This window comes from Dunckerocampus dactyliophorus, chromosome 11 (assembly GCF_027744805.1).
Source record: "Dunckerocampus dactyliophorus isolate RoL2022-P2 chromosome 11, RoL_Ddac_1.1, whole genome shotgun sequence".
Classification (NCBI taxonomy): domain Eukaryota; kingdom Metazoa; phylum Chordata; class Actinopteri; order Syngnathiformes; family Syngnathidae; genus Dunckerocampus; species Dunckerocampus dactyliophorus.
In genome coordinates, this window is record NC_072829.1 from 2,216,447 (window position 1) to 2,243,400 (window position 26,954).

At 42.1% G+C, this 26,954-nt stretch overlaps 1 protein-coding gene across 4 annotated transcripts in view; it reads left to right on the forward strand.

Moving 5' to 3' along the window:
* htr4 (5-hydroxytryptamine receptor 4) overlaps positions 1–26,954 on the forward strand; it is a 107,541-nt gene that overhangs the window by 43,279 nt on the left and 37,308 nt on the right. For all 4 annotated transcript variants that reach the window (XM_054791737.1, XM_054791738.1, XM_054791736.1 and 1 more), the window contains exon 3: positions 22,431–22,544. In XM_054791737.1, the coding sequence (XP_054647712.1) occupies positions 22,431–22,544 (114 nt within the window). The remainder of the gene's footprint in view (positions 1–22,430; positions 22,545–26,954) is intronic.

The window sequence follows — 26,954 nt, forward strand, 5'->3', positions numbered from 1 at the left end:
ATTAAATGAAATCATTTAAATATGATGCATTTTTGTACATAATTGTACAATGTATGGATTTTTGTGTCCAGACTTTAGGGTCACCATGTACAGTGGAAGGGCAAACACAATCCATATCTAAGTTGTTCTAAAAGAAAGTAAATGATGTGAACAGAAATAACCTCCATGATAACCCTCCACCCCCCACCGTTTTTTAAAAATCATGTAATCAAGTATGTCTGCGGGTTTGATCCAGCGGACCGTACCGTATGGCTGAAACAAACATCAGAAGACGCTGTGTTGACTGTGCTGCTTTCACGCTGAAAGGAGAGCGCACTGCTGCCGTCACGGCCTCAGGCTGCCAGCTTTGATGGAAAAAACCTCTTTCTTTTTTCTCCGCTTTCTTTCCTTCACTTGGCCAACCTTTCCCCTGCAGGTTGTTTTCCTTCAATCAAAGCTGCAATCATCAGGGGTTTTTTTCCCGACTGCTTCTGGCAGACGCATGAGAAAGTGAAAAATAGACAAATAGACAAAAATGCACAAGACAAAAAAAGACACGTGTCCGTCCTTGAAGGCAGCAATGGGCTGACATCATAACGTAACACAATGCTTATTTTCACGAGCAGGAAACCAAATAAATGGAATACTTCAATAAGTATACTGTGTACTCTGTGTACGCTGTGTACTTGAGTGTGGGAATGTTGACAGTGGTGCTGTCCCAAATCCATTGCAGTCAATGTACACTCACCAAGAATGATGATGACAATGTTTACCTTCTTCTTCTTCCGCTCACAACTTTCCACCACTACGGGTTGCTCCTCAGCCGCCATTATTTCAAGTTAGCCCCTCCCCTTCCGTTACGTAGCCAAGATGGGGCCTAAGGAGGGTGGTAAGTGTCCACCGCTACCAGAAGTTAATAAATGAAGTGAGATTGTTCCCTCCTGTGCAGCTGTAACAGCTTCCACTCTTTTGGCAAGACTTTCTATAACATTTTGGAGTGTGACTCCTGTGACACTAAAACACAGCAAAATTACAGAAGAGACAAGACAACAAGCATCTCTTTTTACTCGCGAGGAGAACAGAAGGAACGCGCCAGAGTTGCCTTCCCAAACCGCTCTGAATACGTTCTCTGAGCTCTCGCTTTTTATTTGGGTCTTCCCTATCTACAACTCTAAGGGATGGGGTGAGCAACGCAGCTGCACAACTGTACTTGTCTTTTCCTATGTGTGTGCGTCTCTGTGGCAGGTATCAGTAATACATGTGTGGCATGAAGCACGTTTCAGCACAGCCTCGAAGAACATCGGTTAGTATGCGACTGCATCCTTGGAGTCAGCAGACACCGTGGCGCCGTGCATCGTCACTTTCTCTGTTGCTGGGTCACCGCTGCATTCCTAAGAGACATTCCTACAGGGCAACGCACTTTAACGCTACTACGATATATGAGTGATAATTATATTGCTGGTTAATTTATGTCCAGTTCCAACAGTCTGGAAGGAATTTTTGGTCCATTTGTGAGGTCTGATGTAGTTCTTCCAGTAGGCGTGCCGTTATGCACCTCACATTGTGCACTGGGAACAGAAAAGGGTCCTTCCCAAAGTGTTCCCACAAAGTCGGAAGTAAACAATTGTCCACAATGTCTTGTTAAGGTGAAGAATGACGATTCACATCAGGGCCAACTTTGGGTTGAGGTTTCTTCCTGAGGATGCATCCATCCATCCATCCATCCATCCATCCATCCATTCATCCATCCATCCATCTTCTTGAATGACGATTCACATCAGGACCAACTTTAGGTTGAGGTTTCTTCCACAAGGATCCATCCATCTTCTTCGGGTCGGGTCGCAGTGGCAGCAGCCTAAGCAGACAAACTCAGACTTTGGTCTCCCCAGCTACTTCGTCCAGTTCTTCCTAGGGGATCTTGAGGCGTTCTTAGACCAGTTGAGAGACATGGTCTTCCCAGTGTGTCCTGGGTGTCCCCTGAGGCCTCCTGCCAGTCGGACGTGCCCTGAACAGGGCAGCTTGGTTGTCCCATAACACATCCTGTTTCCCAGATGTTTGCTTTCGACAGGAAGCTTGGGTCGCAGACATGAAGCCAAAAACAAAGATGAAAAGATTGTGTTGGCACTGAACCTTTCTCAATGATTTCTTCTTGTATTTGCTAATTTCGTAGCTGTCATTGTGCCTATTTGCTCTGCAGAAACACAAAGTGCCAGCGCGGCCCGCTGAGGAATAATGGCCGTACTTACCTGGGGACAAAACTCAATTTACTTCTTGTACAACTTGTAAATCAATCTCTCTTGCCACAAGCCAGCAGGGATTTCAATAAGGCCTTAAACATCTTTCAGTGGAGGAAATGGACTGCATTGGAGGTTGAAAACAAAGAAAGAGAAAGGTGATCTCTGGGAAACGACAGAGTTAGCGTCTTCTCAAAGGCATGACCCGACTGCTTCACTTTCTCTGGTCTGAATCAGCCGGGCGGTTTGCTTCCCGTCTTGTTTTGTTTCTTTTCACAAAATCCAAAGCCATCCAAAGTGACCCACAACAAACCACGTGACACGACTCTCTTCTCTGATTGGCCGTTAGAACAGTAGGGGTGTAATGGTACGCCGTAATCATGGGTCGGGACGTACTTGGATTTTAATTTGGGTTCAATTTGGGTGCAGTAAGGGAACAAAATGCAAAACAAAAGCTAAATAGTATAAAATATAAACATGACATCTGATTCAGAAAGAAGTAATAGAGAAATGTGTCAGTCTGTATTGCTGTGTCAGCGTTTCCCAGGCATTCATTGGAATGTGGCAGCCCTACCTGTTCGCACTCGCTCGACGTACAGTAGATGGCGTCCTAACTCTGCTTTGTAACACACATCAAATAAGTGGCCCGCCACTGATAAATTTGGACCGCCACAGATAGATTATTACGTTATCTTTTTTAAAAATTTTCATTTGGTGCTACATGTGCACCCTCGCTAGCCGTACAGTACATGGCACTGTAACGCTGCTTCGTAACACACCTCATACGCACGTCAAATAAGTGGCCCGCCACTGATACATCTGGACTGCCACAGATAGATTTGATGCTATTTTTTTGAGATTTGGCGCTACCTGTTCTCGCCGTACAGTACATGGCACCGTAACTGTGCTTCATAATACACCTCTTATGCACCTCAGATATGTGGACCACCACTAATAATGTTGGACCTGGATGCTGATGTTTTGTTGCTGCAGCGTCACCGGAATCCCAGTCGGAGTCTTTTCAAGTCTACTTTCTCGTTCTCGTTTTTTTGTGTCTGCATCGCTGAGTGAAGACTTGGCAGGCGTCGTCGACGTGCGCCATGTTTTCCTTTCACAGGACTGAATAATTCATTCAGCGGCTGCTTATGTAATCTCAATAAGAAATTCTCCATTCATACTTTGTCCAAAAATGCCTTTGGGCAGGCCGAGCAGGATGTATATCCACAGCCCTCCAAATGTAATTAGCGCTGTGTTTGCCAGACTTCCTGCTTCTTTGCATGTTGTTGTCTTGCTATACGGAATGATTGTCGTGCATCGGGAGCCACAAAGATGGCTGGTGGCGCTGCAGCGTGCATGCCAGCCCACTACATGGTGAGTAATGATGTATGACATGGGTGGGGTTGTGGCTGAGCTATAAACCATCAGCATTGATTGTCTGTGTACGTTAGTATTCAGGGTTTTTGATGGTGGGGGAAAAATAATTATTAAATTCCATTGATAGTGTTGATCGTCTTAGACCACACCCCCCCCATTACACAAATACACATCAGCAGATATGCTTACAGCCAATTAACATTCGACTTGATACCGCTTTAAACACCACACAACCATATGACGAGGCCTGTCACAATAACACATTTTGCTGGTCGATAATTGTGCTACAAATTATTGTCGATATTCGATATTACTGGCAATATTTTTTGGAGACAATTTTTTCACTAATTATTGTTATGGGAGGTGTAATTCACATTTGAACCGGTGGATGGTACTCAAGTATAGTGTACAGTGTACCTGTGTGAGACATTAGCTTGACACAGAATTTGCCTGTATACAGGGTGATTGAAAAGTACCTCCCTATTTTGAAGTACTTGCAATTTCTTTCTGAACTATAATTCTTACAAGAAATGAACATCAGACAAAAGTGTGTTGCATGGAGTTTTATTTGAAGTTCGATGTGGGCGCCAGCATTTTCCACCAGTTTCTCAAGCTGCCTTGGAACCGCATTAGCTGATTTCGCAAGGAACTCTTGTGGGATAGAAGACATAACTTCTCGTATTCGCGCTTCAAGTTCTTTGTCGTTGGTTTGGTAGAATAGACTTGCTCCTTTAACCAACCCCAAAGACAAAAGTCGCAGGGTGTTAAGTCAGGACTTCTGGCTGGCCACTCATGTGGACCACGACGACCCATCCATCTCCCAGGGAAGTGGGCATTCAGCCATTCACGAACAACAGCAAAATGTGGAGGAGCGCCATCTTGCATGAAAATATCTTCAATATTCTCCCAAGTACCGATAACTGGCCAGATTTCATCTCTCAGCATGGCAAGGTACCTTTCCCACAGCTTGCACTACCTCTGGGTCACCGGAATCGAAGGGCTACCTTTTCTAGCTGGGCTCGTTCCTGTAGGGTAGGACGTCCAGCCATTTTTGAAGCACTTTCAAATTTTAAACAAAATAATGGATCAAAAAAGAAAATAGATTTAATTGCCATACATCATGGAACATACACAAAAGAAACTGAGAAAATATTACAACATACGAATAAATTCTAAGTATTTTAAAATAGGGAGGTACTTTTCAATTACCCTGTATATGTTTTTGCAACGTAGCGAGCGACACTGTCTGTAGCCGTGCACCATTTTGCACTGTTTTGTTTATATTTACTTTGCCGACCAAACACCTCAGTAAGTGTTTGACTGTCGGGATGAAGCCTCCGCTGCCCGAGCACCTCCATCGGTAGTTTTTTTCCCACTTGAGAAAACTGTCTGTGTTTGTCGGTGTTCATGCGCTCACTGTGTTCATTCTGTTTAAAACCGCCGAAATATTCCCACACTGTGGCTGTGGCATTTGCATTTGTGCCACCATTCATGTTACTGTATGCTGGCTCACGAAGCTAACTGCTGCTAGGGTAGTAGCGAGTAGCCCCGTCTCCACAAAGAGGCTGAATAAGATGAGGACCCACTCTCTCCGTTCATTCCACTATAGAAGCAATGCACACAGACAGATGTGGAGTGAACCCTCTTGTCATCCAGCATGTGTGGCACAGAGAGACGAGCAGACATGCAAACAGCAGGTATTGGATACTCGCATATCAGCCTGTGGATTGGCAGACCGGGGTGGTGCTCCTCCTTTTTAAGAAGGGGGACTGGAGGGTGGGATCGCACTCCTCAGCCTTCCTGGTAAGGTCTACTCAGGGGTTCTGGAAAGGAGGATCCGCCGGATAGTTGAATCGCGGATTCAGGAGCAGCAGTGTGGTTTGTGTCCTGGTCATGGAACTGTGGACCAGCTCTGCACTGTCGGCAGGGTCCTTGAGGGTGCGTGGGAGGTTGGCCAACCAGTCTACATGGGTTTTGTGGACTTGGAGAAGGCATTCGAGTGTGTTGCTCGAGGAATTCTGTGGGGAATACTCCGGGAGTATGGGGTATCGGAACAGATAATTCAGGCTGTTCGTTCCCTGCATGACCGGTGTCAGAGTTTGGTTTGCATTGCCGGCAATAAGTCGGAGCTGTTTCCAGTGAGGGTTGGACTCCGCCAGGGCTGCTCTTTGCCATCGATTCTGTTCATTGCTTTTATGGACAGAATTTCTAGGCACAGCCGGGGCGTTGAGGGGTTCAGGTTTGGTGGCTGCAGGATTGGATCTCTGCTTTTTGCAGATGACCTCGTCCTGCTGGCTTCATCGAGCCGTGACCTTCAACTCTCACTGGATCGATTCGCAGTCGAGTGTGAACTGGCCGGGATGAGAATCAGCACCTCCAAGTCCGAGTGCATGGTTCTTTCCTGGAAAGGGTGGAGTGCTATCTCCAGGTTGGGGATGAGATCCTGCCCCAAGTGGTGGAGTTTAAGTAAGAGAGGGAAGTCTGTACTTCTCTGCTTAGGCTGCTGCCCCCACCACCCGACCTTGGATAAGGGGTAGAAGATGGATGGATGGATGGATGGATGGATGGATGGATGGATGGATGGATGGATAGATTATGACTTTACTCCTATAATATTCTAACTTTCCCCAACCTAATTTTCCAGAAATTACAACTTTTGTTTTATTTGTTTCTCATAATATTATGACTTACTCTGAAAAAAAAGGTTTCTTTCATTAATATTTCAACTTTATGCTACAAAAATACATTATTTTTACTCATATTATTACGACTGTAATATCGCAAAATTGCAATTTTTGTTCTTGTTAGAATACAACTTTTTTCTTAATATTTGGACTTTTTTAGAAGATTACACGTGTTTGCCACATTTCTGCTGTTAATTATTCTTTTTATTTTCTAAATGTTCTTCTCGTAATTATGACTCTTTTAATATTTAGACATTTTTCCCGTAACATAACTTTTTTTTAAAACCAAATTTTCCAAAAATTAAAACTTTTTTTTGTCATAATATTACGATTTTATACAAATAATATATTTTTTCTTGAATGTTTCATCTTGATGGTAATAAAATAACATTATTTTCCTCATAATATTACAAGTTTAGTCTTGTAAAATTGCTAGCTTGTTTCTCATTACAATATGGCTTTTTTTGCTGAATATTTTTATTTGTTTTTGTCCATTTCTGCTGTTTTTTTTTGTTTTTTAGTTTTCCCATAATGTTTTCACTTTTTTTTGTAACATTAGACATTTTTCCCAAAAACTTTATTTGTTGTTTTGTTTGTTTCTCATAATACTACGGCTTTAAAAAAATGCCTTTTTTCGTTAATATTTCAACTGTAGGCTACCGAAATTGCATTATTTTTCCTCATAATATTCTGACATTATTCTCGTAAAATTACAACTTGTCCTCATTAGATTGCAAACTTTTTCTCTGAAAATTTTGACTTATTATTAAAATGTATGAAATTATTACGAAATTATATTAACAATTATTTGAAATGCTTTGACTTTTAAAATGACTGCATATTTTTCCATTTTTGCTGGTGTTGTTCGGGTTATTGTTAGATTATATTTTTAGAATGTGCCAATGAGCCAATAAAAAAACAGCTGCGGGCAGTACATGGCCCCAGGGCCGCACTTTGGACACCCTTGCTCTACTCGAAAGTTTGGAGACGCCTTCTCATACAGTAACATGCAAAAGTGTCCCCAAACCTTTGACTGGTAGTGCATAAAAGGGGAGGTGATGGTGGCATTGCAGTACTTTAGAATAGAGGAAGTAAAGTCTTGCTCCCGCTGCTGATGTGCAGAAGAAAGCTGCAGTGGAAAATGTGTCAGCGTCGTTCACGTGTCACGTTGGTGTAAAAAATAATTAAGCTAATGTGTGCTGACAAGCTGCTCTCAGCAAAAGTCTGCCTGGAGTCGTTCCCTCCACGGAATGCTTGTACAGTCAATGAGATGACACACGCACACACACACACGCACACACACACACATTGGCATGTGGAGGTACAGGAATGTTGCAGTAGCAATTGGTGGTGAGTTTTAATGACGTGTAGGAAGATGTGTGTGTTTTTGCGGCTGCTGATAAAAGGCGAGGAAGATGCTCGCTGGCGTGGAAGCAAACTTAAGCGAATGTGCAACTGCAGGACGTGCCCGGAAAGACACCAAGACTGTTTTTTACTGCCCTGCCGCTCATTCTACAAATATAATTTAACAAGAAAAAAAACAACTGCAAAAAAAGTAAAATCTCATCTGATTTAGTAAGAATAAAGTCAAAATATGCTGAAATCTAAGAAGAAAAATGTGCAGTTTTACGAGAATGACATTGGAATATTTTTAGTAAAAATAACTTAATCATCATTTGAAATATATGAAAGAAAAAAGATGTTATTTTTTAAAGTCGTAGTATAACGTCTCGTGTAGTCCCGTCTCATACTGTTAAGAGCCTCTCTCGGCTCTCTAAATTGAAACCATGGAATTGATCAACTGGTCTCGCCACGCAAATGACAAGATCTTCTCGACGAGACGCTCGGGTCCGGGGGAACCTGTGTGCCCTGACGCAACGTTCACCGCCGGGCGCGTGATGGACAGTTGGGGGAAGTGGGAGGTCACGTGCCTGGCCATTCTTTCCGTGGAGGACATCGAAGACGTCTGTCTACCTGTTCGGAACCATGATAACAGGTCTGTTGCTGATTGGACTGGGAAGCATCGACGTGGATTTGTGTGCATTTCGCCCCCCCCCTCGTGCTGCATTAGCTGTGGCTGGCTGGCTGCTGGCCGCGCTGGGATCACCACCCCTCCCCTTTGCCCTCTCCCCAGGTGCACGTCTAGGTGTGCCTATGCATGCTGGGCTCTTGAACAGTCCCGTACTGTACTCCCCACTGGAGTTTAGTTTGGAAATTGTCTTTGTTTCACCCCCCCTGCCCTCCTCCCTTCTGAAGTTGAACTAAAACAAAAACAGAAACAACAGCAGAAATGGAGAAACTGCTGTAATTTGATGAAAATCAAGTCAGAATATTAGAGAAAAAAGTCATATTTTAATGAGGCAAACAGTTGCAATGCTATGACAATAAACTGGTAATATTATGAGGAAAAATAATGTCATTTTAGTAGAATAGAGTTGAAATATGTTATTTTAAAAGTCATAAAAAAACAAAAAAAAGCAAAATAAAGTTGTCATTTTTGGAAAATTTGGTTAGAGGAAAAAGTTAATAATATTATGGGAATAAAGTCATAATATTATGTTTATTTTTATTATGTATATTCTGCAATTTTTTTGCATTTTTGACATTTAACATTCATGAAAACTCACCAAAATTTGCAAACATGTCAGGTTTGGCAAAAAAAATCCCCCAAGCTCACTCAGTGGCGTCCCCTTTTAGCTTTGAACAAGTCAGCCCTGCCACCGGTTTCACAGAACGTCATGAAATTTGGTGGTGACGTCAGTCATGACAGGGTGCACTAAAAAGTCCCAGGAACCCCCCACCCATGCTCCAAAACAGGATGTCACGCATTTTGGTTTCCGGCTGCAATTGTGGGCAAAAACCGGGGGTTGTATTTCAACGAACCAGTCTTAGCACTTTGGCCAAAGGAGCCCAAATGAAAGCCAGACGGGCGGTGGTATGTTGCAAAGCATTCCGGGCTGTTCCGTAAGATGTGGGCGGGGCATGGCAACTGTAAAAGTTAATAACTCAGTTGCACAAGGTCACATCGTCATCATAATTGGCACACATGACGAAGACCACACCTGGAGGCTATACATCGGTCACTTCCTGAATTCGTCTTAGCGCCACCAGGTGGCGATTCAATACGATATTTTATTTGTATAATCCCATGCAGTGAAATGTTTGCTTGAGCAAGTAGTCTTCATGTCGGCGATAAGAAGACTTGGTCGACGTGAGGTCAGCTGTTTTAGGAGCCTGCTGACTATCGTTCCATGACACCTCCTACTTCTCGTCCACCTTCCTGGGTCCATGCATCCAAGGAGCAGACAGCAGCTGTTTTTTTTTCAGCTCATTGATTTTTTTTTTTTTAGCCAAATGCTTTTTTCCTGTCTGAGGAAAGTGTAGGTTGACGCCATGTTAGCATTGTTTGTTTGATATCGTGACAGTAATGATGTATCGTGTGTCCACTCACTCGGCTCCTAATGCCTTGCCAGCGCCCCACCCCGCCTGTTTTGTCTTTTGCAAGCACTTCAAGGTCATTCGTATTCAGAGAAGAAAATGGTGACAGCCATGAAGCGACTTAAAACTGAGAAAAATGAAAGGATGCAACTTTGCCACTTTGATATTTTGTAAAGCAACTAGGGATGCTCCGATCACGGTTTTATGTTGCCGATACTGATCATCCATGAGTGAAATCGGCCGATACCAATACGATCACATAGATGAATTTAAATGTACTATTGGCTATATCAGGGGCACCAGGGGGTTTTCTTGTGAGGGCTACTTTTCCAAAATGAAAACGGCCAAGAGCTACTCATTTTTGCATCGTTTATTTTCAGCCAAACGAAGCGAATATGCTTGTTTTACCAGAACGTGAACAAAATGCTGGCATCCGCTCCAATCCGCTCACATTTCGTTTTTCCCAATGCATTTCTTTCTAGCGTTCTCACATTATTAACTGAAAGCCTGAATGAAAGCAGGCTTGCAGGCGCCTCATGTGGTCGTGGGGGAGGGGGGACCCTGGGTAGGCCTGTCACGATAATTGCTAAATCAATTAATCGATTAATCGAACGATAAAAAAAATAACAGGTCGATAATTATGATGGCCTCATCTGTGCGCATTGGTTCTGGAGGGGAATGAACGCAGAGAGTGAACCCTCCTGTCCTCTCATTCAACCTCTTTGTGGAGGCGGGGCTTCTCGAGAGTGGCGTACAGAGGGTTTAGTAGTTAGCTTCGTGAGGCAGCATACGCTGCAGAAGTCTTCTGAGGCGAATGCCGCAGCTGACTGCCCCAGTGTGGGAATATTTCGGTTTCAAACGAATGAACACAGTTGTCCCAAATGGGGAAAAAAACTACCGGTGTCGGTGCCTCGGGCAGCGGAGCCTTCATCCCGACAGTCAATGCTTACTGAGCGTCTGCAAATATAAACAAAACAATGCAAAATGCACACAAACAGTGTCGCTCACACAGGTACGCCGTACAGTATACTTGAGTACCATCTAGTGGTTCAAATGTGAAGTACACCTCTCATGACAAATCATGAAAAAAATGTTGATAAAATCCGTTATCGACGATAATTTGTAGTACAATTATTGACCAGCAAAATGTGTTATCGTGACAGGCCTAGCCCTGGGCTGTATGATATGAAAGGGGAACCATAAAATTTAGACAAAAACATATTTGACGTACTTTACACCTTCTTTAAAGAGAATTTCGGTATGAGAGCACACAGCACACAAACCCGGATTCCTCCACCACCGGCGACGGCCAAATCCATCCAATTTTTGGGCTACCTGCCCGAGACCTCCGACTACCACGCACACAGGGCCGCAACGTTAGCCGCCGCACGACCGATGATCACATCGTGAGCTTCGACATCTCACCACACCCTGCCCCCCAAACGCTGCACCGAAGTGACATTTTTAAGGCGCCACCGCGGTGAGACATTTTTCATGGCATCTTTTGCAGGGTGCAAAACTTAGATCGCTCTCACAACGACAGGTAAGTCCCACACGGCAGACATGTTTGTTTTTGGCTTTGTGAAGGGAAAGTGGGCGGGAGACGGTTGCTGCGGGCGGGATGATGCAATGGGGGCACAGCTGATCGGCGGACACAAGAAATGATTAAGTCACTCACACGTATTTCACTCCCGTGACTGTGCCTTTTCGTCCTGGGGCCGTTACGCTGTACTGTAGCGTTTTTGTATCTTTGTTAAAACATTGCTGAAGTCCTCCTCCTTTGAACCGAAGATTCATTTACAAGCTAGCAAGCTGACATGACACGGCAGGGCGGCCGGAAGGAGATTGATTGAAATGGTCTGTTTTTAAGGTCGCAATAAGGATGCAAAGAGCTCGGAGTCTCGTGAGCTGAGTGTCTCGTGACACCCCTACTTTATTCCCATAATATTAGAACTTTTTCCCCAACCTAATTTTCCACAAATGACTTTGTTTCTCATATTACAGCTTTTAGAGCAACATTTTTTCTTTAATATTTCACCTCTATGCTACTGAAATGACATTATTTTTCCTCATAATATTACGTGTTTATTCTTGGAAAATTGTCACTTTCTTCTTCTTGTATATTTTATTCCCGTAATATTTTGAATTCATTTTTGGAATATTATAACTTTTTCCACAACTTAATTTTCCAAAAATGACATACAACTTTATTCCTTGTTTTGTTTTGTTTTTTAAACATATTTTTTCTTTAATAATCGAACTTTATGCTACTAAAATGTTATCTTGTAAAATTATGACTTTTTCTTGTTAGATTACAACTTTTTTCTTTTCATATTTTGAGTATTATTTTCAGCTGACGACCCTGCAGCTGCCCGCATTGGCACCGGAGGATGTGCGACAGGCCGGAAGGTCGAAGCAGGAACCAACAGCTGACCTGTGCCACGATCTGAGTATAAAACACCAAAAAACAGGCTAACCGGGGAGCACGCTAACACTGTAAATAGGAAACACAACGTTCAAAAACGTAGGTTTAGTGCAAAATAAGAAATGATCGGTCTTGGGATTGAACCAGCGGCCACTGCCATCAGCACTTCCTGGTGTGTTAGCCAAGACAGGAGATGCTAGTTGTTGTTTTTATGAAAGCGCAACAAGCAAATGAGTATCATATATTGCATTCTGTTGCCCAGTTTGTTCCCCCGTGAGCGAACAAAGCTGAGGAAAGAAAACTTGTAAACATTAGTGTCATAATCTTATACTTCCCCACATAAAAAGTGACATTTTCGATTAATTTTGACCAATAACGCGTGCATTTTATACCGGCCTAGAGAGATCTGGTTCAAAACCGATTTAAAGCCTTCATGATGTCTTTTTTTCCCCGAGGGACAAATCTGAAAGGCAAATTTCAGCAGGTTTTGGCCGTCAGCCTGAAGTGTCTATCTGACTGTCCTTCAGCGTGGAGGAGCTCCAGCGTGAGGGCGTGCTGACGTGTCGCCTTAGCACATTTTCTGTCACATTTTGCACCTTCAAAGCTGCCGCCGTCTGCTCTCGCGCAGTGAACATATTCTTCACCACCACGCCGCCGCGGACCCGCATCTTCGCAAATGTTTCCTCCTGCTGAGAGAAGATTTTCAGGTTTAGCCCCGCATCGCACCTTTTAACCCTTGTCAAGCTCATCCATCACCAATAAAACATATACGCTCATTCAAGCAAAGTCTCGTAAAGCAGCTTCTTCTCTTAAAGGAAAAGTGCACTCTCCCTTTTCTGTGCGTTCTAAAGAGAGTAAAACAGCTGACATGTGGGGGCTGACAATGCACATAACGGGGCGCACCTATTTCGACTATGTGTTTTGTTGCCGATGACCCCAGGATGCAGAGATAGGACCCGGTGCAGGTAAAAAGATTTATTGTACTCAGCCATTCCCCTTCCAGAAAAAAGGGAAGCTTGCCGAAGGTACGCAAAATGCAATACAGGCAACAAACGTACAGCAAACGAGAACCAAACAAGCACAATGCCACCAGCTGACCTAAATCATCCGAATACAAATTAGCAGCAGGTGTGAGAAAATGAGAAAGTCAAGGCAGCAGAAAGCTATGTGGAACAAATAAAAGCATAGAAGGGGAAATAAACAAACTGAATTTCCTAAAAAGTAGGGTCCACTATTAAGAAATTGAATATTTTTGTAGTTCAAGTGTAGAAAACCTCTTTATGACTTTCTAAATAGGTTTTTTAACATTATTAGAGCCCTCTAGACATGAAATAACACCCATATGGTCACCTTTACGCTCCTGTTATTCTTTGTTTACATCACATTGCTCCGGCTGCGGTATCACTGCAGAGACACAATATTAGCTAGCATAGCAGGCTACCGAGCAAACTAGTTACCTTCTCCAATGTACTTATTCTAAATGTAAGAAAGTGATTCAAACGGAGTGGGGAACAAGGACAAAGAAGCCAAAAACTTACCACCTTTACCTCCCATAATGCATTTCATCTTCCGTTCATTCATCGTCAATGCTGCAGACTCTCTGAGTCATGATTCCGTCCTCCGTCCAGTCGGATCAACAGTCGGAAGAACATTCCCAGGCTCGCTGACGGACGCGTTCCGTCACGGGACTGACATCTGAGCGGACGTCCTGTCAGTCATGTGTCACACGTTCGACACGACTCCCTGGTAGACAAGCAGCCAAGCTGCGTTGGTGAAATTTGCACGGAAACAAAAATGTTTGATGCCACTTCAGTAATCCCTCGCTACTTCACGCTTCACATTTCACTCTATCACGGCTTTTCAAAAATCTATTCATTAACAAGTCATGCCGTTTCCTGGTTTGAGTACGGCCTGTTGTCAGTCAAAACATATGCATCGTTAAGCGTTTCTGCCTGAATGAAGTATTTTCAAACATTAAAATGTCTAAATGAAGTAAAATAGAAACATAAGGCATTCAGAAGATGCATCCTAACGACGTTGTGATGATATGTAGTACTCTACACTGGTCACTAGGTGTCAGTAATGTTACACTGATGAGACAGTAGCCACCACAGGAAGCCATGTACAGAACAGGAAGTAAAAAAACAACAAGGAACTCTGTATCAGGGATGTCCAAAGTGCGGCCCACAGCTGTTTTTTGTTTGTTTGTTTGTTTTATTGGCCCACAACACATTCTAAAAATATAATTGAACAAGAAAACTAAAACCACAACCATGGAAAAATAAGCAGTAATTTTACAAGAATAACAGAAAATAGCATTAATTGAAATAATTTTAGTAGCAAAAAGTTGAAATATTAAATTAAGTTACTTTAAAAAAACAAAATTGTAATATTATGAGAAACATTTTTAGAAAATTAGGTTGGGGAAAAAGTTATAATGTGGCGAAAATAAAGTCGACAATGCTACGGCCTTTTGTTCTGGGGAAAGCACACGAGAGCTCATAAAAAAGTCACAGACGAAAAGACAAGACTGAAAAGATGCTTTGATAAAAACAGACAATGCCTGAACTTCAGCAAATGTAAAATAATGCTATTTGGTAACAGCAGTTTTCAAACTGCTAAAGTGATGCATAAAGCAAACAGTGGTCTGCTACCCAAAATGTCATACAGTTCTTCTCAACAAGAGAGGAGGAGTATGACTAGGGATGTCCGATATGGGCTTTTTTTGCCGATATCCGATATCTCGATTTCCCATACCGATAACGATATGCGTAACATAGCATATCTCCTGTGGAATGAACACATACGGTACCTGTGTCTGTTGTGAAGCTAATGGATACAGCATCAGCAACTAGCTTGTCAACTGTAAGCTACATTGTACAACACCTGAGGAACACTTGCCATTAGGCATTTCACGAACGTCCCCACGGACTCTCCTAATCGAGCGAGCACACACAGCGTCAGATTTTACTTCCAAGAAATGTAACATTCCTACTAGTGAGGATAGGCGGCATAAACATGGATGGAATGGAAGGAGCGAGCTAGATTGCTACTAGCCACCCACGGTTGTTTACACGCTTGAGAGACGGTTTGACGAGGTCATCATATTGTTACTACGCAATGCGTACCGGAAACACAATCGGTTCTAGGAATCACAAAGTCTTCTAAAATGCTTTGGTAGACTGTTGCGGTGACCTTGGATTTAAGAAAGCGGAGTTTACCAGCACCTGCACCGGACTTTGGGCCAGTGGACTTTCCAGTGAAAGCAAAGTGTGCGTTTCATTCGGGAATCAAGGTCCAAGGGTTTGGAGGAAGACGGGTGAGGAACAGAACCCAAGCTGCTCGACGTCCAGTGTGAAATATCCGCAAACAGAACTTTGTGATTTGGTGTGCAATGTCCGGTGCAGGTGTCTACTTTCTCAAATCCAAGGTCACCTCAACAGGCTACCAGAATGTCACAATTGTGGGCCCTGAATCGATAATCTGTGAAAGTTTAACTTTTTGAATGGAATTATGGAAATAAATAAACTTTCTTTGATATTCAAATTTTTGGGAAAGGGTCAGTCTAACTTGTTAACATTACAAAATATCAAAGTTGCATCCTTTCATTTTTTACTATGTGGTTTAGTATGTCAACTATATTGGGTAATAGGAGTGTAAAGTTGACTATAGAGGTGTTATTTCATGTCTAAAGGGCTCTAGTAATGTTAAAAAGCATCTTTAGAAGGTAATAAACAGGTTTTCTATGTCTTATTTTCTCTTACTATGTCTACTATATTGGGTAATAGGAGTGTAAAGGTGACTATAGGGGTGTTATTTCATGTCTAGAGGGCTCTAGTAATGTTAAAAAGCATCTTTAGAAGGTAGTAAACAGGATCTCTATGTCTTATTTTCTCTTACTATGTCTACTATATTGGGTAATAGGAGTGTAAAGGTGACTATAGGGGTGTTATTTCATGTCTAAAGGGCTCTAGTAATGTTAAAAAGCATCTTTAGAAGGTAATAAACAGGTTTTCTATGTCTTATTTTCTCTTACTATGTCTACTATATTGGGTAATAGGAGTGTAAAGGTGACTATATGGGGTGTTATTTCATGTCTAAAGGGCTCTAGTAATGTTAAAAAGCATCTTTAGAAGGTAGTAAACAGGATCTCTATGTCTTATTTTCTCTTACTATAGCTACTATATTGGGTAGTAGGGGTGTAAAGGTGACTATAGAGGTGTTATTTCATGTTTAGAGGGCTCTAATAATGTTAAAAAGCATATTTAAAAGGTAATAAACAGGTTTTCTATGTCTTATTTTCTCTTACTATGTCTACTATATTGGGTATAGGAGTGTAAAGGCGACTATAGGGGTGTTATCTCATGTCTAGAGGGCTCTAATAATGTTAAAAAGCATCTTTAGAAGGTAATAAACAGGTTTTCTATGTCTTATTTTCTCTTACTATGTCTACTATATTGGGTATAGGAGTGTAAAGGCGACTATAGGGGTGTTATCTCATGTCTAGAGGGCTCTAATAATGTTAAAAAGGGTATTTAGAAGGCGGTAAACAGGTTTTGCTCTATCTCCATCTAGTCACTTGGCGGAAAGGTCAGGTCTGGAAGCAGTGGAACCGCCACAAACGAGGGCTTACGGTAAGAAAGCCAATATGGAGCGTCTGCAGTTTCACTGTTCATCAAATCGTCTTTACAATCTTGGTAAAGTTTGGATGGCGATGATGAGAGCGTAGGAGGAAGGCATGATGACGCATCAACAAGAGTCACACTGAATACATCTTGATTGGTTCATAAATGTGTGTGTGTGTGTGTGTGTGTGTGTGTGTGTGTGTGTGTGTGTGTGCACTTGTTGATGAGCGTGATTACTTCGATGGTGAGCAGATGGCGTCCTTTTTTTTACTGCTGGTAATCCGTGTGTTTTTCTGTCATTGTGCGCGTGCTTCATGTCTATTTTGCAGTGGAATGGATCCATTCCAATCTTCTATTAGCAGTCCGCAGCGCTGGCAAACATGGCCGCCGCCTCTCTCTCACACACCGTCAGGAGAGGCGAGCTTGTAAATGAGCGTCTTTGGGGAATTGCGAGCCAGGCGTGTGTTAAAAGGCGGCTTTAATGAGCGTCGTTTAATTGACTGCGAGCGCCGCGCCCCCACAATAAAACATCACATTAAATGTCAACATCAGCACGGCTTCTTCTTATTAGCCGCACTTTTGTGGCGTGCGGCGAGACGTAACCTTTGCAATGTCTTTATACCTCTTTTCCATTTTGAACGACTCTTTGAACGACTCCAACAGCCACTTTTTTGCTTATTGTTGTCATTTAAACGAGAAATGTCCTTCATTCATTCACTATCATTGGTTCATACCTTCTAATATATATTTTATATCTAATTTTAAATTCAGTTTATTCATTTTAATATATTCTATTTATATAGTACATCATATATTTTTATTTGTTTATTTTTATGCTTGATACAGAAAATCATAAATATATATCACATTTTAACGGTATTTATTCACAAATTTTATAATCAATCATTCTAAAATGAATTATTAATTGATCAAATTAAATGAAGAAGATCAAAATGAATGAATGTTTCCTTATGTGTCCATACTTTTAAGTACACCGTGTAAAATATTTGTTCCAAAAACTCCCAGTTAGACGGTCAATCAGACCCCCGTTTATTCTCGTAAATGTTGTTGTTTTTCTGGTAAAATGTGTACATTTTTGCCAAAGTACCACACAGGAGGATGAACACTCACTGAGTTGCATTTGGCACCATGTCTCCTTGCAAAGGAGAGAAATAAATAAAGAAATGAACAACGTTTTACTCCCCGAGGCGACTTGTTTATTTGGTAGTATCGAAATAACCATCAAGCGTTTCCGTCCTTAGTGGCACAGATGTTTGGGAATAAAAAGGTGTGATGTGACACCGGCGTGCAGAAGAAAGATGGTAATTTACTTCCTGTGCGTCTTCTCAATGTCTGAGATAAAAGTGCCTAATCTGCTTTTGGAATGTAACTTTATTACTTTATCGACGCTTTATGACATGAAGTTCCATCACAGGAGTGAAAGAGCATCCGTCGTTCTAAGGTCCTTCACCTAACCTCGTCATTATCACAATAATAAAATCAAGCAAGCACCGTATTCGTATTGCTTGTGGATGCAAACGTGTCCTAAAGACAATAACACCCTGAAGGGCAATATCGTGCGCATGCAAGCGTGCGCAGTGTTGGATATGTCTGGAAATGTCAAAGCTCTGTCTTCCTTCGCCTGCTTGCACTTCCAGACCCGACTGGGCCCGACTGCTTCTCGTTCTGCGCTCATCTGGGGCGAGCTAAAGATAACAGAAGCTAATTGGAGCAAAGTTCAGCTCGCCATAAAAAAGTCATCCCGCCGAATGAGAAAAGCAGAAAGTGGCGAGCGCGGGCAGGCCTCCCTCGCTCTTCACCCAAACATCACGTCAACGTTGACGAACACTTCTATACATCTGCTTCCTGAAGTGATGGTCCTTTTTGTCCATCCTGGAGCCTCTTAAAAAGATCCAGAACACGTGCATTCAACATTTTCAATTGTTGTTTCCAAAGACCTGAGAGATTTGGAGGACTTTTCCATGTTTTCTAAAGAGGTTAAGCTTTAATGAACCTCTTTTTTAAGTAGTTGTTTGATGGCGCGCTATCATAGCCTGGTGGCCGTTTGTGGCCCGTAGCTGTTTTTTATTTTGTTGTTTTATTTGGTTTGATTTAGATTTTTTAATTGGCAACCAGCCCAGGGTGTACACTGCCCGAAGTCAGCTGGGATAGGCTCCAGCTTATCCCCGCGACCCTAGAAAATAGATACATTAATTTAATCATAATTAATTAAATTTTTGGGGACTTTTCTTTTTTCATTTTAATTTTTAGTTCTTCAGTTTATTTTTTAGGTCTTTTATTTAATTGTTTCATTTTTTTATCGTATTTTTTAAATATTTTATTTTATTTTTTGTTTTTAATTTTATTTTTATTTCATTATCAACTTGTTTTAGTTTTAATTTTATTTTTCTTGTTAATTTTAATTTTAATTGTAAACATTTGCATTTGAAATTAAGCAAAAAAAATGGAATTAGATTTTTTTTGTTTTGTTTGATATTGAGTTTTATTAGTTGTTTCATTTTAATTTTTAGTTATTTTATGTTTACATTTGTATTTTTTATGTAATAGTATAATCATATTAAAAAAATAGTATAATCATATATTAGTTTGTATAATATATATATATAATAGTATAATAATAATAAAATTTATGGGAATCTATTTAAACGGGAGGTTGATTGGAAAGACGGGCAAAATATGGGAGTTTTCTTGGGAAAAATAGGAGGGCACAATGTATTAAAAAAAAGAGCAAAAAGGTTTAATGTAAGGAGAAAAGGCTGGACTATTGATACAAATAACTAATAATAACACAAACACATGAAATATGTGCGTATTAAAACATGTCATGGCTGTGAAAACATTTATTTTTGATGCTATTGTGAAAATGTTGCCATGTTGCGTATGCTGAGGTCCGTGACTGGAGGAGGAACTGTCTGCCGACCAGCAGCCTAAAAAGCTTGAAACGCTAAAAACAGAAAAAAAAAGGAGTAACATATGCAAATATGCGCCAATCGCTATTCATTTTGAACGTGTCTAAAGTTTGGAAGAGCTAGCGCCGTCTGTCAATGTACAGCCTCTCATAAAACATTAGCCATCTTGAAAATGGCCTGAAGTCATAAAATAAAGAATAGTGCTGTTGGATTGTGGCATCAACTCGATCTACTTTTATTATCTTCAGACAAAAACCTGAGCATTTCTATTTTTTATGCACCTGCTTTCGCATGAATTAGCATGATTAGCAGCACGGCTAACGGGAGGCCTAGCATACGGCAGCTCCAGTTGGTGCGATCATCTTTCTGGCAGCTCATTGGATGAAATGAAAAATCATCAGCTGGCAGCTTGGGGGCCACGTTTGGAGCGGACCATGTGATCCGACAGCACAGGGTCCGGTTTTGGAGAGGGTCCACGTGTGGTTGAGCTGAGGCAAACATACGTGGATGGCAGCCTGCCTTCAGACATATTGAAACCATCTGCCTTCTTGGCAGTAGTGTTCCCCCGTGTTTTCCTGCACGCGTCTCATTGAGGCTGCTGATTGGCCAGCAGAACTTCAACTGGGCTCCCGCCCCAAAGGTTGGTTGGATCAGGTGTCGACCCAGTCACGACTTTTAACCTACAAACCTCCGGTGCTGCTTTGCCCTCACTCCTTGTCCTTTGTCGTGTTTTTTCTATTTCACTGTGACAGTTTTTTTTTTTCCACCGTCCAATGAAAATGTGAGTGCTTTGAGGGTTAAGTTGTTTTCTGGTCCCGTTTCAGGTTTGACAGTGACAAAACAAGGATGGAGTATTTAGCACAGGTTTTTGGGGGTTGGGATCAGGTATTCCCTTGGTCACTCTTGTTTGGGGTATTCACTCACTCCATGCAGACAGAACTATGCATCTTCTGGTGCTTTCTCTGTCTTGTAAAATAAAAAACGAAAAAAAGGGACCAAATTTGGTCCAATTTGGACTTGAAATTTCCAGGAAAAGATGCCTCAACGTGTCATGTTGTGCATGACAGGTTTAGCTTAGTTTATTCCTGTTTTCCTGTTTTGGGCTTTTATTTTGTTGCCTTTGTTTCCTGTTTTGGTACTTAATGCCGCCCTCTGACTGTAGTGGAGGGAGCTGCGGGGCGCAGCTGTCATTCATTTGTAAAATGGGAGGAGCACGACAGTTCATTGGTTTTCTTTGGATTATGGTTATCTGTGTGTTTGATGCACTCCGTTGCATCTCTGTTAGCTGTTCTCCTGTTTCCTGATCCCATGCTGAGCTTTATGTTAGCCTTAGCTGTACCTCCTAGCCATTCTCCTTATGTCTTTGGACAGTCAAGTCACAAGGAAATGTGCAAGAAATGGCTAGTTTCGCTGATGTGGATGTGAGTCAGCCTGTCTGTCCAGATTGTTATCTTAGCAAAGACAAAATCTTTGCTCCAGCTTTTAAGAAGTCACATTCACCGAGCTTGTCAGTGACTTTTCCATCGTTGCCCGAAGCTCTTGTGACATTTGCTGACATTTGTCACATGCACGAGTGAGTGCACCGGCATGAACGCTTTCAAGGAAACACGTACCACTCTCCTCCTGTGGCAAGATGATGCAAGAAGCTGGTGACACAAGTGGAGTGCATTGTTCCTCCTGATATACATTAGTTAGCATTCATTCAAGTTGTTTTGTTTGAGGGCTGAAGCCTGGTTTATGCTTCTTCATCCCTTCCAACACCATCTTGATCCTTCGGGGTTCCTTCAGGAGGTGTTCAGGGTACATCCGACGAATAGGAGGGCGCGGGCATGACCCAGGACACGTTGGAGAGACTGTCTCTCAACTGGCCTGGGTACGCCTCGGAATCCACTGGGAGGAGCTGGACGAAGTACCCTGGGAGAGGGAAGTCTGGGCTTCCTTGCTTAGGCTGCTGGCCGTGGACGAACCACCCGACCTTGGCTAAGCGGAAAAGATTGGATGGATGGATGTGCTGGGATCCGCTGTATGAAAGCTGACCTAGTTAGGGAGTTTTGGAGGTGCACGTCGCTCTACGCAAGAAAGTGTAGCGTAACACAGAACTTTACTCGGCCCTAATTGGTTGTCGTTGTCGTTTGGCCGAAACAGGACTGTCCAGGTTGTCTTGGAGGATGTTTCGCCTCTCATCCGAGTAAGCTTCCTCAGTACATGCTCAACTAGAGCTGTCCTACCTTGTATTTCTAGAGGTAACTAGAGCTGTCCTATCTAGTGAGACTGGAGTTGTCCTACCTAGTCATCGAGCATGAACTGATGATGCCTGCCCGGATGAGAAGCCAAACGTCTTCTAAGACAACCTGAACAGTCCATTTGCGATTGATTCAATGCCCTGAGAAGACATTGACCTGGGTGAATGAGAATATTCAGACAGAATCCAAATTGTTGGGTTTTGAAAGAAAAACAAACCTACAGGAAGTGACCTGCATCCACTGTTCTGGGGGGACTTCCCAGACCCTGGCTGACCTGTCTGACAGGGAAAAAACAGTTTCAAAGGAGTTTACAAAGTCTACTAAGGTCCCGCTGCTGTAACGAGCATAGCAAAGTCTCATTTGGAGGACGACGTCACTCAGGGACTTGATGACTTCCAGTCGAGCACAAAGCCGTATAGGATACCTTTCACACTTTTAAAGTCTTAAAGTATTTGCTCACCCAAAATGTTTTCTGTGCTTTTTTTGGCATCTCCATAGCAACAGCATGCCAAAGCGGATGGCTCTGATCTGCTTCCTGTCTCTGGTGATGGTGATGAGCATCCTGGGAAACCTGCTGGTCATGGTGGCCGTCTGCAAGGACAGACAACTCAGGTGCGACGTGTCTGCCAACTTTTACTTTGTGGACTTTTACTCAAGTCTTTATGTGGACATTTTGTCTGGTCCACACAAAGACACATGCTAGGATGATGTCTGTGTGTGTGTGCATGAGCCTGGTCTCCCTAAGGGAAGAAGGATGACACACCATCTTTGTGTCTCCTTGCCTCATTGCCTCTTTGTCCACTGGGAAATGCACACACACACACGCACACACACACACACACACACACACACACACACACACACACGCACACACACACACGCACACACACACACACACACACACACACACACACACACACGCACACACGCACACACACGCACACACACACACACACACACGCACACACACACCCGCACACACACACACACACACACGCACACACACACACACACACACACACACACACACATCTACAGTCTTCTCCCAATGTGTAGACACATGCGCTTTCAGGTCCCATGTGGAGACTGCGAACAAAACCATCACTAATTTATTTTTTAGTATTAAAAAAAGCCTCTAAGCTAGCAAACTTGACATAAAATTACGTTAGCCTGGGTTTGGCATTTTTTCATATTCAAAAAATAAATCTAATACAATAATATAAATAAAAATACACATATTTTGCTCTCCACTCTCCACATTATTTATATAGCACATTTTATAAACACTGTTTGCTGCACAGACTAGTAAAACAATTAATAATAACAAGTAAAAGTAAAAACTAATACATCAAATAAAACAAGACATTTAAAACATTAAAATATTTCAAACAAGACATAAAACAATAAAAGCAATCAATAAAAGAAATAGGTAGAAGTAAAAATAAAAACTAGGATAAATAACACCAATTACAACTAAAAAGAAAAGAATAAAAGACACAGAGACACACTCACGCCAAGTTAAAAGCCAGAAAATAAAAGTGGGTTTTAAGGCGAGACTGAAAGCATTCGACTGTGGGGGCTGTTTTTACATGAGGGGGGGCGAGTGTTCCACAGCTTGGGGCCTGGTCTTAAGTCTTATTTTGGGCACTACTAGTTGGAGCTGGCCTTCGGACCTCAATGTGTGCGCTGGACTGTGAATTTGGATGAGGTCCAAGACGTATTGAGGGATAAAGGATAAAGGACAATAAAGTCTTCAAATCAATTCTAAAACGAACAGGCAGCCAGTGCAGGGAGGCTAGAATTGGGGTGATGTGCTCCCTCTTTTTGGTTCTTTTTAAAAGCCGTGCAGGGTTCTGGGCTAGCTGTAAGCGAGACTGTGCATTATGGCTTATTCCAGAGTAAAGTGCATTACAGTAGTCCACAGATGACAAAATAAAAGCATGCATGTTCGAAATGTTGCAAAGGTAAACATGATTTAATTTTAGATAAAAGCTGAAGAATAAAAACAGGATTTTACAACAGCGTTGATTTGTTTATTAAGCGTAAGATCACTGTCAATTCTGACGCCAAGGCTGGTGGCTGAAGGATGCACATGGTTGTGGGGGGGGGCCCAAGGTGTGATTGAGCAGGATAGCTTCAGTCTTAACCTCATTGAGCTTTAAGAAATGTTGAGCCAACCGGACCTTGACGTCGCTTAAGCACTGGAGAAGCGTATCAGGGGGGCATGGTCTTTTTTTGGAAGTGGTAAGTAAATTTGGCAGTCATTTGTATAAAAATGATAGGAGATGCCATGCTTTCTAAATACTGTTTTGCACTACGTGGGACCAGGTAGAGAGCAAACATGATGGGCCCAAGAATGGTTCCCTGGGGGACTCCACAGTCAAAGGGGGGCGGTGGACGAGGTGGAGTTCCCAATTTCCACAGTAAGGCAGTAAGTCAAGGGCAGTTCCGCTGACAGCCACACAGTTTTCCAAGCGAGATAAAAGAATAGTATGGTCCACTGTGTCGAAAGCAGAAGTCAAGTCTAAAAGGACTAAAATGGCTTAACCACCAAAATAAGTCATTAAAAATAGGTGGGAATATAGGAATTGTATTGTGTGTTGGAACTTAAGGGTTCCAGTGTCAACACACAACACACGTGTACACTTCTACACACTTCTAGAAGCATCTTCATCAGGGGTCACCAACGTTTTTTCTTGCGAGAGCTACTTTTAGAAAATGAAAATGGCCACGAGCTACTCATTTTTGTAGAAATGATTGTCATACCTTATTTCAACCCAAACAGATCAAATATGCTTGTTTTACCAAAACATTCACAAAATGCTGGTATCCACAACACACATTTTATGTTTCCCAATACTTTTCTTTCTTGTCTTCTCACATTATTAACTGAAAACCTGAATGAAAAGCAGGCTTGCGGGCACCTCATGTGGTCGTGGGGGGCTACCTGGTGCCCGAGGGCACCACATTGGTGCCCCCTGATCTACATCATGCAACACAAACTTACACATCAAATTTAGTTCTCAAATTGTGCAGCATGAGTTTATTTATTCTTAGCGCCAAGTAAACACAATACAGTGGTGCCCCCTTCCTGATTTCTTATTTTTTTGCATGTTGGTCACACTTAAATGATTCAGATCATCAAACAAATAGAAATATTAGTCAATGACAACACAACTGAACATGAAATGCAGTTTATAAATGAAATGTTTTATTATTAAGGTAGAAAAAAAGCCAAACATACAAGGCCCTGTGTGAAAATTGATTTCCCCCCTGTTAAAACATAACTTAACTGAGATGAATTGAGATCTATCAGTGTGGAAAAGCTTATAAAGCCATTTCTAAAGCTTAGGGACTCCAACCAACCACAGTGAGAGCCATTATCCACAAATGGTGAAAACATGGAACAGTGGTGAGCCTTCGCAGGAGTGGCCGGCCAACCAAAATGACCCCAAGAGCGCAGTGACGACTCATCTAAGAGGTCACAAAAGACCCCACAACAATATCCAAAGAACTGCAGGCCTCAATTGCCTCAGTTAAGGTCAGTGTTCATGACTCCACCATAACAAAGACACTGGGCAAAGACCAAAACCACTGCTGAACAAAAAGAACATTAAGGATAATCTGAAAGGAGAAGCGGCATAGAAAATGGATGGATGGATGAATTTTGCCAGAAAACATCTTGATGATCCCTAAGACCTTCGTACTATGTGGTCTGATGAGACAAAAGTTGAACTTTGTGGAAGGTGTGTGTCCCATTACATCTGGTTTAAAAGTAACGCTGCATTTCAGAAAAAGAACATCATACCAACAGTAAAATATGGTGGTGGTAGTGTGATGGTCTCGGGCTGTTTTGCTGCTTCAGGTTACTGGAAGACTTGCTGTGATAAATGGAACCATGAATTCTGCTGTCTACCAAAAAATCCTGAAGGAGAATGTCCTTCCTCAAGCTAAAACCAACGTGGGTTCTGCAGCAGGACAATGATCCAAAACACACCAGCAAGTCCACCTCTGATTGGCTGAAGACTTTGGGGTGGCCTAGTCCAAGTCCTGACCCGAATCCTATTGAGATGCTGTGGCATGACCTTAAAAAGGTGCTTCATGCTGGAAAAGCCTCCAATGTGGCTGAATGACAACAATTCTGCAAAGATGAGTGGGCCACAATTCCTCCCCAGTGCTGTAAGAGACTCATTGCAAGTTATCACAAACGCTTGATTGCAGTTGTTGCTGCTAAGGGGGGCCCAACCACTTATTAGCTTTAGGGGGCTTTTTCACACAGGGCCATGTAGCTTTGGATTTTTTTTCTCCCATAATTATAAAAAGTTTCATTTAAAAACTGTATTTTGTGTTCAGTTGTGTTGTCATTGACTAATACTTACATTTGTTTGATGATCTGAAAGATTTAAGTGTGACAAGCATGCAAAAAATAAATAAATCAGGAAGGGGGCAAACACTTTTTCACACCACTGTATGTCATGTTCAATCAACACACACCTCCCCCACTCAAATGTGTGTCTTCTTTGTACGTGTGTGTGTGTGTGTGTGTGTGTGTGTGTGTGTGTGTGTGTTAAAGGACCCTCGCCTATTCATGAGTCAGAAAATCTGCAGCTTTTTCATGAAAACATTACTTTTTTTTATCTGTGGAAAAACTCACATTTGTGCTTTTTCTCTCCAAATATCTCATTCACCCTAAGTTGGTGATCATTCATAAATATGTGATGGTCAGCATCGTTACATAAGTGCATAATAGTAACACATAATGTGATGAGCTGGAGTCGCCCAGGAGGCAAACGTCAACTTTGTTGCAGGAAGTGCTCTTTTATTTGCAAATGGCAGCTTAGTAAACACAAAAGAACAGCGAGGTCATCAACTCCAACCACTATCAGTCACGGTGCATCAACACAAATACAAGGCACGTGGAAGGCTTTGGAAAGTCATGGTTTTTGGTTTGGATGGTTACTAAATGTGTGTATTGCAATACGGATTGAGAAATATATGTGCAATGTACAACGTGGGTGTGTA